We start from the raw sequence: 19,703 nt of genomic DNA, 5'->3' as shown, positions 1-19,703 counted from the left end.
TAGAATTAAATTTGTGTGACCTTTGATTTTGCAGAATTGAATTGTGGAAGATGGAGGGTGGAAGGTTACTTGCAGCTGGAGAGTCCCCATGGATGGAGAAGTTGGAGCAGGAGAAAGAGAGAGGAAAAATTTGGGCTTGCAAAATGAATGAATTGGCTCAACAATTATTTATGGAGTTGGGCTAAAAAAATATATATATAAGGGAATTTGATGGCCCAACACTCTTTTAAAATTGTTAAGGACATATGGACTTGATTTGAATTTATTTGGGTCGGCCCAAGCCACTTTTTATATACTCATTGGGCTCTAATTTAATTTGAGAGACCCAACTATACACATACTTTATTTTCTCACATTTCTTTCGATAATTAAAATTCACAGAGCTTTAATTAATTTTGTTATCTTGCTCTTCACAAAATTAAAGAACGCTTAACGTCACGACTTATATTTGGTGTTGTTCCAAATATAATTTCTTCGATCGTTCCTCGATTTACGCGCGTCATCTTCCATAAAAAGTACGGGCGTTACATTTTACCCACCTTAACAGAAATTTCGTCCCGAAATTTGCTCATCTCTAACGAACAACTCCGAGTACTTCTCTTTCATTTTATCCTCGAGTTCCCATGTAGTCTCCTCTTCACCAAGTCGGGATTAAAAAACATTTCCTCATTATCATCACATCCAACATCAAACCATTCATACTTCAGGATAACCAAATATAACACACAACATTCTAACTTCCAAAGCAAACACTTTCGAACTTCATTAACATTCAAAACTTTTGAAATAAAAATTTTCTTTAAACTCTCGCACTTTCAACAAAATTTCTACATCTCACTTTCAACTTTAAAACTCAAAACTTACTTTAACATCAACTTTCATCTTTCATGTAGAACAACAATCCATCGTTTCTCTTCAAACTTTATCATCTTTCTTTCTCAAACTATTCTCATCTTTCTTTCTCAAAAACTCTTCTATCCTTCTTTCTCAGAAACTTTATCACCTTGCTTTCTCGAAAAATTTCTCATTTCAAAACATTTTACCTTTTCTTTTGTTGAGCGCGGCGAGACGGAATGTTGAGCCTTCAATGAATACTCTTTTAGTCTAGCGAAACGAGTTTAGACTAGATTGAATAAAGGACTCTCGGTTCAGAGCGGAAAGAAAAATTGCTCTGATACCATTCTGTCACGACCGCACTTTCTAAGGATAGGAAGCGCGGGGAATCGTGACTAATGGGGGATTTGAGAAGCGGGGAAGAAGGGGGAACAATCAAAAGGAATACGACATATCGATCAAAAGATGAAATTTACATTTATCAATCAAAGTTTCAAATCCCGAAGGTACATAACGTGAATGACATGGTTTGACAATTCCAAGGAAATCAAGGAAATTCTTATAACTTGGCATAGCGGAAGCATTTGAGAGTTAGCTACTACTATGTATGAAGACACAATAGCAACCAGATCATTTATTGAATACTGTCTCTGTCCAATGCTCAACATCCTCCGTCCTCCGTCCACGGTCAACCTGCACATAGGGAAAACATATGCAGGGGCTGAGTACTTGATGCACTCAGTGAACTCATGCCCGAAATACATTTATCATTTAAGTTATGTCAAGCCATCATAGAGTGAAACTCGGATTTTACTTTAAAAAGACCGAGAGACACCAAAATCATTCCTTTAAAAATGTCAGCGCTGACAATAATCATCCCCCATCATGTACCATATCTCAGCTATCATGTGAAACGAGAATGTGGCCACAAACTCGATCACTGGACCGGCCGACCTAGGGGACGGCTCACGATCCCTATCAGTGCACTAGTCCGAGTAGGGACTCACTCCCTAGTTAGACCCGAATTCGTTAACTATAAAAGTCTAGTAGGATATTATCCCAGTAGACAATCAGATAGGCAATTCAAAACATAAAATACGGCATGACATACTATTTTAAACCATCCTTATTTCACTATAAACATATCATTTCAAAATAAAAGAATTTAAGTAATAAAGCCCACCTCGAAAGCTTAGGATTTCCGTAAAAAGTTCCTCGTTCCGACTTTAGCGTGCGTGCGAACCACCTTTTCAGTAAATACATAAAGTTCACATCAATCTCGGTAACGAAGACATTTTAGAATGCATGCACTCTAATTAAAATCTTTTAATTCGTTTTCTCGGTTTTCGTGCATTTTCGATTATTCGGCGGCCGCCCAAGGCGTCGCGTGCGACGCCGGTCGGCCGCTTACGCTCGTTCTTTCCTCCGTTGGCTCCTCGTCTTCTCCGGGACGTCGAAAATAAATTTCCTAAAATTATTTAAACGCATACTTAATTCATCGCAATTATTTCTCCTCGTAAATACTTTTACTTCGCACTTGGGTAGTATTATTCGTGCTTCAAATTATTCCGGAATTTAATTAAATCATTATTCACGATTAAATTATCGGCCCAATGATTTAATTAGAAGGCCCAAGCCTTAATTATTTCCCCACCTTATATCTCCCATTTAAATTATTAGTGGGCCAAAAAGAAATAGCCCACATTAAAATAAATCCCAAACCTTATTTCTCCTTAATCAATCAACAAGGCCCAATTTAAAGAAAAAGAAAAAAAAAATCCAAAACATCTCCTCCACTTCCATCGGTCAATTCCTTTCCCCCAATTCATTTCTTCTTCTCAAAACACAACCCAATCCCATTTCAAATCCCTAATTCATAATGGATCCCCAAATTAGAAAACTGTACAGCAGCTTCTTCTCCCTCCCTTCCTCGGCGAAAATTGACGATTCCTCTGCGTCGCCGGCTGCCCCGTCGTCGTTCCACCGTCGATGTCACGATGCCGCTGCTGTCTCGCCAAGAAGACGCGATGCCGCTGCTGTCTCCCAGCCGTCACCGGGTCAGTCTTCTGCAGCGATTCGCCGCCACTGTGGAGTCAGGCTGCTGCCATCGTCGCCGGAAGAGCTGCTGCTGTACCGATCAGCCGAACAGCAACGCCGGGCAGGCGCCTCACCGTTGTTGCTCCTCCACTCACTGCTCGGCAGCCTCCGAAACGACACCGCGCCGCCCCGAGCAACTCCGAACAGCCACTGCACAGTCCCGAAACGTCCCGAACCCAACCCGAACAGCCCCGCACAACCCCGAAAGATAAGTTCTCATTCAATTATGTTTCTTTTCGTTTTTAGCTTCGATTACACAGTGATGGGCATTCGCTTGTTGGAGTTTGATTGTTGAAGGAAATTATGAGTGAGAGTGATGTATGATGAACATGATATGAATAACATCGATAAAAGGAAATGGATTTATACCTTCGTTGCTATGAATTTGACTGTGAAACGTATGGGAAAACAAAATGGCAGCAGTTCATTCCACTGTATCTCTCTCGGCTCTCTCTGTATTTGTTGAACAAAAGAATGTTGAAGTGAAACGGTAGGAGAGGAGATAAATGAATCCTAGAATTAAATTTGTGTGACCTTTGATTTTGCAGAATTGAATTGTGGAAGATGGAGGGTGGAAGGTTACTTGCAGCTGGAGAGTCCCCATGGATGGAGAAGTTGGCGCAGGAGAAAGAGAGAGGAAAAATTTGGGCTTGCAAAATGAATGAATTGGCTCAACAATTATTTGTGGAGTTGGGCTAAAAAAATATATATATAAGGGAATTTGATGGCCCAACACTCTTTTAAAATTGTTAAGGACATTTGGACTTGATTTGAATTTATTTGGGTCGGCCCAAGCCACTTTTTATATACTCATTGGGCTCTAATTTAATTTGAGAGACCCAACTATACACATACTTTATTTTCTCGCATTTCTTTCGATAATTAAAATTCACGGAGCTTTAATTAATTTCGTTATCTTGCTCCTCACAAAATTAAAGAACGCTTAACGTCACGACTTATATTTGGTGTTGTTCCAAATATAATTTCTTCGATCGTTCCTCGATTTACGCGCGTCATCTTCCATAAAAAGTACGGGCGTTTTAGTAAGAGGTCGTAACACCGGGTCAAACCCCACTGAAGGATTGAAATTTTACTTTGCACATATTAATCTTCCCCGTAGTGAAATCGGTTTCGTAAGAATGCCCAACAAGCTTTCATACCAAAAGCGAATTGACCAGCCTCAAGTCACAGAGCCCCAACCCACCATCATCCTGGAGCACTTTATCCTGCTCCAAGCTACCTTACTCAGACATTGTTTCTCCAACTTCTTTCCCCACACATATCCTCTTATTGTCTTCTCCATACCAGAACATGTACCGGCTTGTAGTTTCGAAGTCTGCATGGCATAAAGAGGCATAGTATTTAATACTGATTGAGCCAGAGTAATCCGACCTGCAAAGGAGTAGTTGCATTCCACACAACTATCTTCCCCTTCATTTTATCCAGAATATAAGCATATGTGTCTTTATTCACCCGTTGATGTAACAAAGGGACCCTCGGGTATCGACCTAAATTATCCACCACTCGCACACCCAACATCAATTGGTGTTCCATCTGGGGGGGGGGGGGGGGGTTATGCTCACAACTCTCTATGAATGATGTTTGGTAAGAACGGAGCCTTTAATTTGTTATCATATGAAACATAAAGTAAGCTTCCACCTCGTGCACACAAAAAGGGTTATACAAGGCATATGTATACTGATGGATGTTTATGCAAAGGAGAAAACAATGGCGTGCTCAGATTTCCAACAAAAAAGTAGTACACCCCGAAAATCAAAATTATGTTTACAAGTCTGTGTACTAATACGGGACAACATTCTGAAGCTCAACATATAAGGTTGTTATAAAATATGTCAAGAAGCCATAACTGAGAGATTATGTCTCTGATATGAATAAAATGTCAATAGCTTTTATATATCAAGCTAGAATTTCATGGGTGAGTTTTGCTTCAAATGAGCTTCTACGCAATTTTGGAGCTATATTTACCTAAATGATCGCATCCTTCGATGCTATTACATTACATACATCATATTGAGAGAGCATGTGGGTAATTCCGGCTCAAGTTTAGCTTGCGGCTAAAGAAAAGCACTAGTATAGAAGTTATGTTTCAGTTAGGCTTCTACGCTAATTTTGGAACCATATTCACCCAAACGATCTCGTTCTTCAATGCTATTACATCATATTAAGGGAGTATGTGGGTAATTCGGGTTCAAGGTTTGCATTCGGCTGAAGAAAAAGAAAAGTATGCTTCAAATGAGCTTCTACGCAATTTTGGAGTTGTACAAAACGTTATTTGTTTTTCTAATTTTATTAGTGTATAAACATGATTTATTCTTAAGAAGTATATTGTATAAAAAATTTGTGTTTGTTTTACCGATTTTAATTCTAGCCATATCATTTTATTTTTATTTTGTAATAAAATATTATTTATTTTCACAATATTATTAAATATAAAAATGAGCTTATTTACACAAAAAAAAACCCTATAATTTATCTTTTAATGTTAGTACTACGTTATTATTGGTATTGACTAAGCAAAATGTTTCTTTTTCATTAATGTCACAAACTTTAAGAGTCTTTCACGACTCATGTTGTCAATACAAAGTAAATATAGTTGTACTACCTTCGGTCAATCACAGTGGGACCTATGGGTCAAAATCATATTGAGACCTACGAGTCAAATCATAGTGGGATCTTCAGATCAAATCATATTGGGACATACAGGTCAAATCATTGTGGGACCTTCGGATAAAATCATATTGGCATATTGGAAATCCCATGCAGATAACATGCTTGAACCGTCACAGAATAATAAAAAAAAGAATAATAAAAAAAGAGTAGAGAGTCATATGCATATGGATGTGAAATTATTTATGTATTGGTGAAAGGATATACGTGATATTTGTGTGATGTGGAATTACAGATATAGTTTATACGGTGAGTTGTGGCCCATATAAACCACTAATACTTTCTTCAGGAGTAAGATATCAGAGATATGTTCGTTAGTTCTAAAAACTCCACGGATTATTATAGAAACTTCATGTATTAAATATATGATTATTGTACTTTAAGAAATATTTGTTTATTATAAATATAAATATGTTAGAGGGGTTGAGGTGTGACAGATCCGTAAGTTCTAAAACAATGTTTATATACTGGATGGAAGTTATAGGGTTTATATAACATCAAATTTTTTACAGCGAATCTGTTGTTTACAAAGATACTGTTGTTTGTTGTTTACAAAGATACTGTTGTTTACAAAGATAACACGATCACAACTTAAAAGAGTGAGTTTTTGTCTCTCGGGCCCTACAAGAAAGTGTCCAATAGAATAGTAGCTGCCTAGAGCTCACACCTTAACAATATGGAGAAGTTAAAGGCACATGAAGTCATTTTTGGACTTTTCTGCGGTATTTTGTTAAGAGAGAATAGTGAACTCTCATCATCTATCATCTATACTGAGATACGTCATCAATTGAACCCATGTAATCAAATGCTCAGGTATGGTATTTTGTATATCATTATTGTTATTGAAGATTATTCTGTTCGAATCATAGTATCATACTACTCCCACTGTCCCACTTAAGATGACACGTTTTCTTTTTTAGTTTGTCCCAACTAAGCTGACACATTTCCTTTTTTAGAAACTCTCTCTCCAATTAATATACCCAACCACTTTTTCTCACTCCTATTAAAATATTCATATCTTTCTCTCTCTCTATTTTAATACTTACCCCCACCTTTTCTCTCTCCAATTAAACACATTAACCAATAACTCCTAAAATCACGTGCTGGCCAAGGAATGTGTCATCTTAGCTTGGACGGGGGGAGTACTTCTTTCTCATTTCTTTAAACCCCGCATTAGTCGCGGTTTCCCTACTTTTGTTATCCTTAGCAAGGTGCGGTCATGACATTGAAGAATGTGACATTTAGTTCAAAGATTTAAGGCACATCCATACCCAAAAACACTGACCATTTAATTAAGGACGAACGAGTCTCATGTCACTCAGACTAGACTAAATGACAGAGAGATTTCAAAAAACCGATTAAATTTGCTGACCTTTCAGAATATGGGATCACAACATGCGAATTATTCTGAATAAGATATATATATATTTTTTTAATCTTTTTTCTCTTCTTTCTTTTATTATTACTTTCCTCACAACATTGATGAATGACCAAATTACCCAAATAATACTCCATCCGTCCCAAGATATTAGACCCATTTCGTTTGGCACGGGAATTTAGGAGGTGTTGTCTAGTAGCGTAAGTGGGGTTGGTAATAAAGTAGATTTTTACCATAAATAGAAATGGCTCAAGTATGTTGGGACACCCAAAGTGGTGTACGAGTTTAATATCTTGGGACGAGGGGAGTATTTAAAACCCTAATTATGAAACTATATTGACCGCGTATCTGTAATTCTGAAATTCTAATGCATAAAGAAAATAATTCTGAAAATCTTCTACTCCGTTTTAGCATAATACCGACATAAATATTGTTTCAAGAAAGGAAAACGGTTCCCAAAAAGAAAAGAACTAAAATTCAACATTTTTCCCCAGCAAAGTCTGCAACTTTGAAATTGAATACTCAGAGCATCATCCACAATGGTGCATTTTTTATCCGGATGATCCCTCGTCCGTTATCCTCCGCCCGGAGACGGACGAGGTGACGGCCAAGCGACATGCCCGAAAGTTTGACCGCGGACGACGTGTCACCCATGCCTCGTCCCACGCCTCGTCCGTCCACTTCAGGCTGACGGACGAGGAAGACGACGGAAGACGCACACGTTTTCCCTTTTTTGTGTTTTAAACTTTTCAATCTATAAATACACTTCATTTTTCATTAATTTCTCACTCAAGTCCATCATGCACTCATGTTTGACATAGTTGAAGAAGTTTGGGCACGTAGAACTTGTTTAAATTATACCTTTTTTAATGATTTCTGTTGTAACTTTTTTTTATAATTAAGTAATGTATGTTTTGTATTTAATATACTAATATTTAATTTTGCTATATGGGGAAAAAATAAATAAAATAAAAAAGGGATGTAAAATAGATAGTCCGGTTACTGGTCCGCACCATCGCAGGAAGCTAGTCCGGACTAAGAAATGTTGATACGGCAGATTATAGTCCGCCCACTAGTCCGGACCATTATGGATGCTCTCAGGGATTGTGATTTATATGTCTATTTTAGTTCCTTCCTCACTCGTTCTCATATTTTTATTTTTTTAGGATTTTCTTTTCTTGCTCCAACTTGTAATCTTTTTTTTAACTCATCATGTCTTGAACAAAAATCTAATCTTGTGAGTTGCAGTGTACTCTTTTTAGGGTATACGGGGCTTCTTGGTATGATGGAATGGAATGAGGAGAGAATGGAATGGGGATGAGAATGGAATGGAGATGGGAATGGAATGAAGGTGAGAATGGAATGGGGATTCCATTCCATTTTTGTGCTTGGTAAGCACAAGGAATGCAAATGGTATGCAATTGTTATTCCTTGATTGATTCCATTCCTATATTTGATAACTACAAATTAATATAGAAATATGTTTAAAACTTCACACACTACACACATTTCACACACTACACACACTTTACACATTTCATACACTACACACACTACACACATTTTACACACTACACACACTTCACACACTACACACATTACAAACACTACACACAGTTCACACACTACACACATTTCACACACCACACATTTAACACACTACACACACTAAACATTTCACACACTATATACTTCACACACTACTCACATTTCACACATCCTATTTTAAAAAAAAAAATCAGCTTTTAGAATTTTTTCGATCCAAACCGAACTGAATCGAAACACTGAAATTTTTAAAAAATTTAAACTGAATTTAAAAATTCACACACTACACACATTACAAACACTACACACAGTTCACACACCACACATTTAACACACTACACACACTAAACATTTCACACACTACTCACATTTCACACATCCTATTTTTGAAAAAAAAATTCAGCTTTTAGAATTTTTTTCGATCCAAACCGAACCGAATAGAAAAACTAAAATTTTTTAAAAAATTTAAATTTTTTTTTTCGATCTACGTACTCCATTTGTTTGGCGCCATCAGTAAACATGAAAACAAATGAACAAATACTCAATCCGTCCTATAAGAATATGCACTATTTTCGTTTTAGTCCGTCCTACAAGCATATATATTTTTCTAATTTTGTAAACTCTTTTCTCTCTAATGAGGTGAGACTCATTCTCCACTAACAATACTTTAATTACTTTTTCACTTTACATCTGTTTTACTTTACCAATTTTACATTAAAACTCGTGCCGAACCCAAAGTACATATTATTTACGGACGGAGAGAGTAATAAACAACTAAAAATAGCGATTAATTCCTATTCGACTGCATGTTAAATGGCCTAATAATCAATCCCATTAATTAAGAATGAATTGGCAGTTTGACACTCATTAATTTCATTAATTATCAATCAATCAACAATTTACCTATTAATCAACCTCATTTTTCCAAATTTCAAAACTACATATTTCTCATCAATCCCATAAATTAAAAATGAATTGACATTCATTGATCTCATTAATTGTCAATTAATCAATTATAATTTTCCATTACCCATTTTTTAAATCATTACCCGTTTTTTATTTTTATATGAATTTACTATTATTTCAAAGATTACTTAATTTAGACATTAATTATTCGTGATTTTTTTATTTATCTTATTCCCATAAATATTAGTATTTATATACATTTTTTTTGTTATATTTTCTTCGGATTTATTTTGGGATATTTTTGTATAATCCAAAATTTTAGTACTTTGGTTTTATGCCAAGTCCTAAACATAAATTAAAATTCTTCTTAATTGATCAACACATATACTCATTCTTTGGTCCAAACACATCTCTCTCATAGGTCGTGTAGTTGAGTAAATTAAAACATCCGATAAAATATGAGTTTTCAATAACTATTCCATTAATTGATGAAAAGAAACAAACTCGAAATTCGGCTAAACATTGGACGTCCTTTGAGAACAACTAAAACATAGAGAAAGTCGGTGTGTTACACTTTGCATACATACAAGCTCTCTCCCTCTCCCTCTCCCTCTCCCTCTCCCTCTCCCTCTTCCTCTCTTTGCATTGTTCTTTTTGTGGAAGCTCTTCACTCATCTTCATCTAGTTTTCTGTAGCTCTGTTGTTATTGGTGCTACTACTACTTCATAGACGTAAGATGTTTTATCTTTGGGGTGACTTGTCAAATTTGAGAGCACTACTAAAGCGTATCTCGCCTTGCAGAAAGATGAATACTTGAATTGGTTATTCCTTTATGTTTTTTTGTTTCTATTTAACATAGTTCAGTTTGTTTTAATTATTTCTTTGTACTCTTTTTATTTTTTTTGTTGTATTATGTCGTTTACCTATCTAATTCTTAACAACAAAAATTCCTGTTAACATTATAAAGTGCGAAAAGCAAAACTCGTTCACCAAAGTAAAAGACATGTTTTTTAGAGATGAGCCATTGTTTACTGCAATATCAAGGTTCACAATTCATTGAAATTTTGACTAGTTTGGTAAGCAATAACTATGATAGTGGTTATGATTCTATCATTAACATTTTCTACGAACAAGTTTTTCAAAATGTATATTTAATAATACATTATTAATATCAAATTTACTGAATTTAATATATTTGCTAGTACATAATTATTATTTCTGCACCGCACGAGTTTCAACGACGTTATAGTTTGTGAACATGACAATGATATTTTTTTATTCGATTATAAATGTTGTTACAAAGGTGATTATCCCAAATTGAGATTACAATTATTAATTGTGATTTATTTGATTTTATTTGATATATGTTTTCATACTTTTATTGTAATTGGGTGTGATCCGTTGCTAACTTTTTTTAAGTTGCTAACTTGCTAACTCATTAACGTAGTGTATTAAAAATATCAACACGGTGATAATGAAATGTCAACATAAACTTAACTTGATACTTTAATACATTGTGTTGACATTAATATTTAAATGTCAACACAGTTTATTAAAATGACAACACATACAGTTTTAACACACTACGTAGATGAGTTAACAAGTTAACAATTTAAGAAAAGTTAGCATTATAACACACCATGTTCACATATTCATATTATTATTTGTACAATCCAATAGTTATCAATATCAAACATATATAATTCAAAACATGCAAAAATAATTACTTATATAAAGACCGTACATCACACAGAAGTTATACTAAATTATATAGTGATAGATGAGTGTGGATAAACAAATCCAAATAATTTGTGCTTGTATTGAATATTCTCACGCACCTAACTATATCTGGATAGCAATTAGGTGTGTGGAAGAAATAAATAAGAACTAGTAGCTAAGAATTTACCATAATAATACCACTTACAAATTAATGAAAATACAATTAATATTCTTATTAACACTGATCGTAATCATTCAATCGCCAAACCACTAGATTTGGCAGGCGGAGAATAGAAATAGCTGAGATTAGAGACATACTGAACCGCTGCAGTATAAACCGGAGGTGGGGGGGCTTGCACAAGGACACTCCCCACATTTAATACTTGGACCATCCACTTCCTCAGCCTTGGCATAAAATGTTGTAGCACTTTGGTGTGTGATCAAAATCATTGAGAGGAGAGCAAGTTGTAGAGTGGATTTGTGCATATCTATAGGTGATAATTATTTTGATGTGTAGAGAGAGTGATAAATAGCAAGAAAGTGTATTTGTTAGGTGAATTTGTGTCTTAAATTAGGGATGTAGACTTGGTATGTATGTAGTGTGAAAGAGAGTTGCATGTGGAAGGTGTAAATGCATGGGTCCTTTTTTGAGACTAATTCAACCAAATGTTATTATCCTTAAGAGCATCCCCATCCGTGCTCTTGCCAACGAGCACGGATGTAGGTCCGGACCCACTTTTACTCTCTGTCCTTAGGCAAGAGCACAACACTCACATCCGTGCTCTTCCGCAAGGACAAGCTTAAGGGTCCCACCATTCTATTATTCAATTTAAATAAAAACATTTCCACAATATTAAAATGCATTAAAATTACCCGTAATACTATTACAAATTATAAAAAAAATAAAAATTACATAATTAAAATTCTAAAAATTAAAAATTACATAATAAAAATCCTAAAAATTAAAAACTACATAATTAAACTCTTAAAAAATAAAAATTACATAATAAAACTCCTAAAAAATAATAATTACATAATTAAACTTCTAAAAAATAAAAATTATATAATTAAAGGCTAAAAATACCCCGTGGAAGACTATTCATCCGGCTCTACCCCCAATGTTCTTAGTGGTTGGCCGTCGACTTCTTCCTTCCTTGCGGCCGGCATTGGGAACTACTCGTGCCGGCGTCGGGGCTACTCAAGTTAGCTCTGGCGAGCTGGGTGGACACCTCATCGGAGCTGGCGTCGGATAGGGATACCGACCTCGATCGTTTGCTGGAGGAGCTAGAAGAGGATGATACGTCTCCCCTATACTTCGGATGCACACGCATCTCCTGCCAAACATTGAGGTACTTGAACGGTTTGTAGTGTTGGGATTGGTAGGTCGCCAACGCGGCACTGATGATGTCGACCTTGCTTCTGCCGCTTCCCGCCGACCGCTCTTCCTGGAGGTAATACCCCTGTACCTTTTGGATTTCTTCGTTGGCTCTGTATATAGCATTGCGCACCATACTCTCGTTGCGCTCGATTGTTCCAGCCGACCGATTTTGATTGTACTGGCGACAGATGCGCCACAAAAAATGGTCCCCGAATTGGTTCGTGACAATCTCCGGATCTTCGAAGATAGACAAAAACGCTTTGAATAATTGATCCATCTCCCCCGGAATGTACGGGGTGCGGACACCACGAGTAGGAAGATGATGAGTTTGAGAGTTGCCGTTCCCTCCCACTCTAGGTACGGGTGGTTCGGGTGCCCACCCGTATTGCTCATCGGGGGAATCTTGGTCGTCCACCGGGTAAGGCCGATAGCCACTCGGAGCTTGCGAACTTTGGGTTTGAGGAGGGGCCGAAAATTCCGTTTCCGGAGGAAATGGTTGCGAGCCGAACCATTCGTGGTTCCAACCGCCAGAGTCGGAGGGGTGATCGCCGGAGCCGGACATTTTTTTGTTGTAAGAGTGAAAGAAAGATTGAGAATTGTAAAAATGGAAATGAGAGAATTTAGATGATAATTGTGTAGTGTGGTGTGAAATTTTTGTGTGGAAGTGGGGGCATTTATAGATGAAAATGTGAATTTTTGGGGAAAAAAATTGAAAATAAATTAAAAGTGGGGAGAAAACGAATATAATTTTTTGGAAAGTGGGAAAATATTTTTTTTATTTTTAATCAAATTTTTTAGTTAAAATCCGATTTTTTTTTTTTAAAAAAAAGAAAGGAAATTCCAACGCCATTGTCGTTGGCGAATCAGACGTTGACACGTGTGCTGCTCGCTGGCACGGACGTGCTCGATGCATCGAGCAGCGGTGCGCCGCGCCGCTGGCACGGACGGACAGTGTCACCGCTGCGGATGCTCTAAGTGACGTATACTATTTAATTTCACATGTGCTTATGCGATCAAATACATTGACTCATCATTTATGCTATTATTTCTTTGAAATTATGAAATTTATTACTCAATCCATCAATAATAAAAGTTATGACATTATGGATGAATTTTAAAAGAATGATTGTGAGTGGAGAAATAAACTCATTTGAAATACTATGTATCCTTAACTATGGAATCAGAAATTTAAAGAAGCCGAGACTGAAATTTTATGATATTGCAGTGTAACCTTTATATGGACATATCCAAAATTATCAATTTATGGATTTAAGAAAATATTAGTACTCTTTTATATTAATACAAATACATATGAATTATAAGGAAATCATAAAATGAGCTATTAATATATTAATTTTTATACAAACATAAAATAAGAAATTAATACACACATTATTACATATAAAAGCACAAATTTAATAGTAATTGAAATAATAAATATTAAAATGTAAAACTTTTCTACTCACTCTTTAAGACTAATTTATATTTAAAACTTTTAATTATAAAAATATCATCATCACTATAAATGCATGTTTGGTAGGATAGATAACTCGATGAAAATCTATAAATCTAATAGTAGAGTTAGTGTTGATATATATACTCATAAACACTAAATAAAATCATTAATTTTGTTACTACTATTAAATTCATCGAGTCCTAACCCATTTTGAAGGGAATCGGAAACAGTCATTCTCATTCCCCTATTAACTCTCTCTCTCTTGCCCCATTTTTCCACCCTTGCGACCTTCTCTCTGTTAAAATGGCGGATGGCACTACCCTTTTATTTCTCTTTTTCTCTCATTTTAATAATTATACATTAAAATTGTTTATAATTTTAAAAAATAAAGAAAGTATGTAAAAGTTAGACCGACATTTCATTATTATTCTATCAACCTGATGGTCGTGACCATTCATTTTACCACGACTGATATTCATGAGTTATCATATATTAAACTCTAGAAAAATCAAGACCAACCATTTTACGATCTAATGAACCAAAATGGTTCTAAGTTTTTTTTTAATGGATAAAAATGGTTCTTAATTACATAGGAAATGGCAGTATATGACTATATTAAATATTTTTTTGTACATTTCAATCATTTTATTTTCTTATGGTCATGACTTTGATGTTTTGAACAGTACAAGTTGGTGATTAATTATTCGGTGTTAACATTTTTTAAATTATACAATTTATATAATGATAGTATTTATATTTTAGTTGATTAATTAATAATGTAAAATTAGTTCCAGGAAAATAAAATGGCGATGTTAATACTAGGATAGGGGAGTACTAGTGTCCTTTCACCCTTAGAGTCACAACATCCTTCCAACCACATGTTGCCATGTGGCAGGTATAAGCAACAAATGATGACAAATAAGAAGACTAAAGTCCCAAAATGGTCCTTAACATATTGCATTTTTTTTTGTCCAAAACATTATCTTTTGAATTATTCGGTCCCTCACATTTGAAATCGGATCACATTTGGTCCATTTTGGACGGTTCCGTCAAAGTTTTGACGGTTTAAATTACCGGGTCACAAAGCTGTCACTAATCCGTCACTAACTGGGAGAAACTGAGCCGTCACAAATCCGTCACAAATCCGTCATAAATCCGTCACTAATATAATGCTTATTGTCAACAGAAACTCACTGTGTGTGTGTGAAAGAGAGAGATTACCGATAGGGGAAGAGCATAGGGCAGCGGATTCGAGGAGGAGAAGAGCAGACCTAACAAAAAGGAAGGGCAAAAGTAGGCCGACGAGCAACCTAATCGTCCGGTGAGACAATCGGCGTTTACTCGACTTCATCCGCCGGAAAACGCCTCCCGCTCCACCGCTGGACGCCGATATGTAGAGCTTCATAGCGCGATCTCTGATTGCCGCCGCTTCTTCTCGATAAACAATTGCATCGCAGAGATCAGCCGAGCTTCAATAATTTCTATTGAGGTTAAGATTTATTGGCAAATCGAAACGAAAATTGCATTTGCGGAAGCAATTGGTGAGCTGCTGCTTCAATGGAGCTCTGCATTGAAGTTCATGAATATGCTTCACAATAAGCATATGCTAATAAGCAAGTGTGCATTATATTAGTGACGGATTTGTGACGGATCAGTTTCTCCCAGTTAGTGGCGGATTAGTGACGGCTTTGTGACCCGATAATTAAAACCGTCAAAAATTTGACGGAACCGTCCAAAATGGACCAAATGTGATCCGATTTCAAATGTGAGGGACCGAATAATTCAAAAGATAATATTTTGGACAAAAAAAAACGCAATATGTTAAGGACCATTTTGGGACTTTAGTCCAAATAAGAATTACCTCGGATTGCATAAAAGATAGTTTATGTTGCATTAAATGCAATTTATTTTGCATTATAGTTTTATATTGCAAAATAAATTGCATTTAATGTAATATAAACAGTCTTTTATGCAATCCGCTCATCTAAATCATCCACTAAGTTTGTAACTTAATAACGTTGATTTGTTGGTTATATATGCCACATGACAGCATATGGTTGGAAAGATATCGTGATTATGATTTGAGTTATTTTTTTAAGTACATCCCTAGTAGGATATCCCCAAATCCAGTGTATCAGTCTTTTAAATGTTTTTATAATTGGAAATTAACTACGGAATCTGCCATTTTCAATTTTCATCATCAGCATCCAGTCAATACACGAAACCAGGAAATCCCTTTAATTTAGTCGATTCCGAAAATTAATTTTCTCCTTCAATTGTTGCAACACTTGTTAGGAATGCATCAGAATACAGCTTGATTCATTTATGTTAACGTCAAAATTCATCGCCATCGCATTCAATCCACAAATTCATCCGAGTTTCTCCACTTTCAGGTGCGAATTTCTCCTCAACTCAGTAACATGCATTTGTTTATGTGAATGCCTGATTATTCATCACCGGGCGAAGCAGTTTGTGGCGCCTCCACCGGTTTTGGCTCTAGCTCTGCCGTCGGAAACGGGTCGGGTTCTCAGTATTCAGTCGCACACTGTACAGGTCTCTCTCCTCCATACAATTTTATCGCATTTTGCTCTTTATGTGTGTAACGTCTGTCATGTTTTACTAACTGTTAAAATTAGCTGTTTGTGAGAGATGAACGTTGCTCAACTTTATGGTTTGATCTGCATTTATTCCTGCCAATTTCAACAACTTTACCTCAATATATGCTAATTGTACCACTAGAATCCTGTATAGATTTGATAAGGCCTATTTCATGCATCGATTTAGGGGGTAAAATGTACTATACCTGGTCAGTTATCGCGCAAAACAAGTGTTAAATGTGCAGGAATACGGCTTGACCAAGGCAACAAGGACAAGTTGATCAAGTTGGTACAAAAGGCGAAAAAGGCAAAAAATCGGGTGAACTGATCAAATGGGGTGATCAAGTAGTTGGGCGGGGACCACAGGATTCTAGAAGGAGGACACGTGAGGCTAATGAGCCGGATGGTGGGCATCATTCTGTTAGCAAGGACGACGTTCTAGAAGAGGGACACGTGCTGATACATGAGACGCAAGGACGGAGCTGAGTCATGAATCTGTTATTGAAAAGCGACGTCATTCTAGAAGGAAGGCACGTAGCAATCGATGAGTCGCTCGCTCACAGCGTGAGCGAATATCCTCTGCCAAGATCGTTATCCTGCTGGAGATTGTGTGAAGTGCCTATAAATAGAGGATGTGCCACCATAATCAGAGGATCTCTTTTTACGTTTAGTTTACGTTTTAGTTTAGTTTCCCAGTTCTAAAGATAGTGAGAGAAATGGTTAGCTAGAGAAATGGAGCGCGACAGAGTATTCGATATCTGTTCGGCGTTGTCTCGAATTTCCATCCGAGAGTTTTCTCGACTCTACTTGCTTTCTTATTTCCCGAAGTTGTTAGCTTAGTTTGATTTCGAGTTGTTTTGTAGTTAAAAAATCAATCTTTCTGCATTCCGTATGCTTGCAACACTGTTCTGAGTTTTGGGTATAAAATTGGAGTTGTTTAGTTTTCGCCTTCGTATTTACTGTTCTAGTTTAATTTCGCTTTAAACTTTGATCCAGTGTTTAATCATGTCGAATAGCAAAGTGTTTGTGTTTTCGCCGCATGCCTAGGTAGTCAGTTTTATTCCAGCATGTCACTTACTTGATCCAGTAGTTAGCAGTACCTTGATCTAGTAGATAGTTTACTTTCTGCCTAAGGTAAAATCAGTAGTTAAAAACTCCCAAAATTAAAATGTGGCAGCAGCCGACCCCCTGTTCACTACTCACACACTTGATACACTGGTTTCTCTTTGGGATCGACCCCGAACTTGCCGCTTTACTGTTAAAGTAGTGCAAAATTGGGAGTTATAAATTACATTGGTGGCTAGCGAGATCGTGAACGCCTTGATCAAGTAGCAACGACATTAGCTAACTGATTCATCCGATTCAGTTATCTTCCATATAACTTGATCCACTCGAACGCGAAAACGCTCCCCACCAAAGCCGTTGCCGGGGAAGCATGGTGTTATTCTATGTTTGTGTGTAGTGCATAGGTGTAAATAGTTTTTGTTTCTTTCTTTTCTCATTCGTTTTTTTTCCTTTTTATGAGAAGGTACCAATGCGGTGGGCACTGGAATCATCCTCATATATACAGAGACACTAACGCTCATTGGAGAGTCCAGGAAGCCAGTGTTATTGCCACGCGATACAGAGCCGCATTAGCAGCAGCAGCGGCCGCTGATGAACTGACCAGCGAAGAAGAAGGAGAACAGAATGCATGTAACGACCCGCTAAGCCGATATTATTAAAAACTACTCCCTCCGTCCCGGGCTACTCGCTCATTTCCTTTTCGGCTCGGAGATTAAGGAATGAGTGTATAGGAAAGTCAAAAATGACGGCTGTAGGTGAAATTTTTTACTAAAAATGGAAAGAGTGCAAGTAACTTGGGACGCCCAAAAAGGAAATAAGTGCGAGTAGTGCGGGACGGAGGGAGTATATTATTAGCTTGATTACCTATATAAGTGACATTTATGCGATTAAATCCGAACTACGTTAGATCGTCGTTGTTGTTTGTTTGGCGTTAGGTAAATGAATAGAACATGTAGATATATTACACATATATGAATATAATAAATTTAAATAAATAAATAAATAAGATCAAAAAAATTTAAAATTTAATGTCCGATACATCCAACAAAATCTATTACTGTAACAACCCAAGTTTTTATATGACTCCTTAAGCCATGAATCTTAGGGTATACAATTTTATTAATATTTTGCAATAAGACGACGATAATTAAATATGGCTAAGCACACATATATACACATGTGAGGTAAATATATTATTATTGTAGTACTATAATACACCATATTTATTATGTACATATATGTACGTATATATTATGTGTTAATATGTGTAAAGTAGACATATGTAAGTGTGTGTATATATATACATATTGTTTTAGTTAATAAATAAAAGTTGATATTTAAATAGGAAATTAAATGGAAAAATGGATAATGACGTGGGTAAGTTCATGCATGGAACCACACATTATAAAAGAAACATGTGTACATCTATATTAGTAACTTGGTTGACGAGGCATTGCTATAGCTAAGCTTTAAGAATCATTAAAATAGTAAAAAGATATATATCAAAATCGGTGAACATACCGACATAATAGGATTGCAGTAGTATATAAGTTATATGCTCAGTTAAGTAGGATGCCTATTTTTTTTATGGAGAAGCAACGGAAGGAGGAAAAGAAGAAACAATTGAAGAATAGTTGATGATGGGATTAAAAAAAACTACAGAGTGGAAAGAGGAATCAACCGTCCGGCTAGAGTATTCATCGTGGTTAAAGGCCATCTCTACGAGCAAGTGACGGAAGGTGTAAACAAATTCAAGTTGTGGAATTTAAACGCACGAGGTGAACTTTTCTATCCTACATACTAATGTGGATAAAATGTCAAATATTTTTTAGATGATAATAAGATATACAAATGATGTTGTCTTGCCATAAATGATTTGTTTAATGTGTATGAAGCCTATCTGTTTGGTTGGAACGTAAGAATCGAATTCGGATCCGAGTAAGGGTAGTGTCCCTACTCGGATTAGTGTACACAGGTGACCGTGGAAGGTGGCCACCTTCCACGGCACAAAGATGATATAGTGGAGGCCGTTGGGAGGTG

General features: G+C 36.3%; 1 protein-coding gene across 1 annotated transcript in view; it reads left to right on the top strand.

The window, feature by feature from the left end:
• Positions 1 to 11,996: 11,996 nt before the first annotated feature.
• LOC121770463 (pyridoxal kinase-like) overlaps positions 11,997 to 19,703 on the top strand; it is a gene marked incomplete at its 5' end in the record, with an annotated part of 54,194 nt that continues 46,487 nt past the window's right edge. The window contains 2 exons of the mRNA XM_042167191.1: positions 11,997 to 12,017; positions 16,459 to 16,554. Of these exons, the coding sequence (XP_042023125.1) occupies positions 11,997 to 12,017; positions 16,459 to 16,554 (117 nt within the window). The remainder of the gene's footprint in view (positions 12,018 to 16,458; positions 16,555 to 19,703) is intronic.

This window comes from Salvia splendens, chromosome 16 (assembly GCF_004379255.2).
Source record: "Salvia splendens isolate huo1 chromosome 16, SspV2, whole genome shotgun sequence".
NCBI classification, from domain to species: Eukaryota; Viridiplantae; Streptophyta; class Magnoliopsida; order Lamiales; family Lamiaceae; genus Salvia; species Salvia splendens.
Note: the sequence above shows the minus strand (reverse complement) of the source record. Positions and strands in the feature narration are given on the sequence as shown.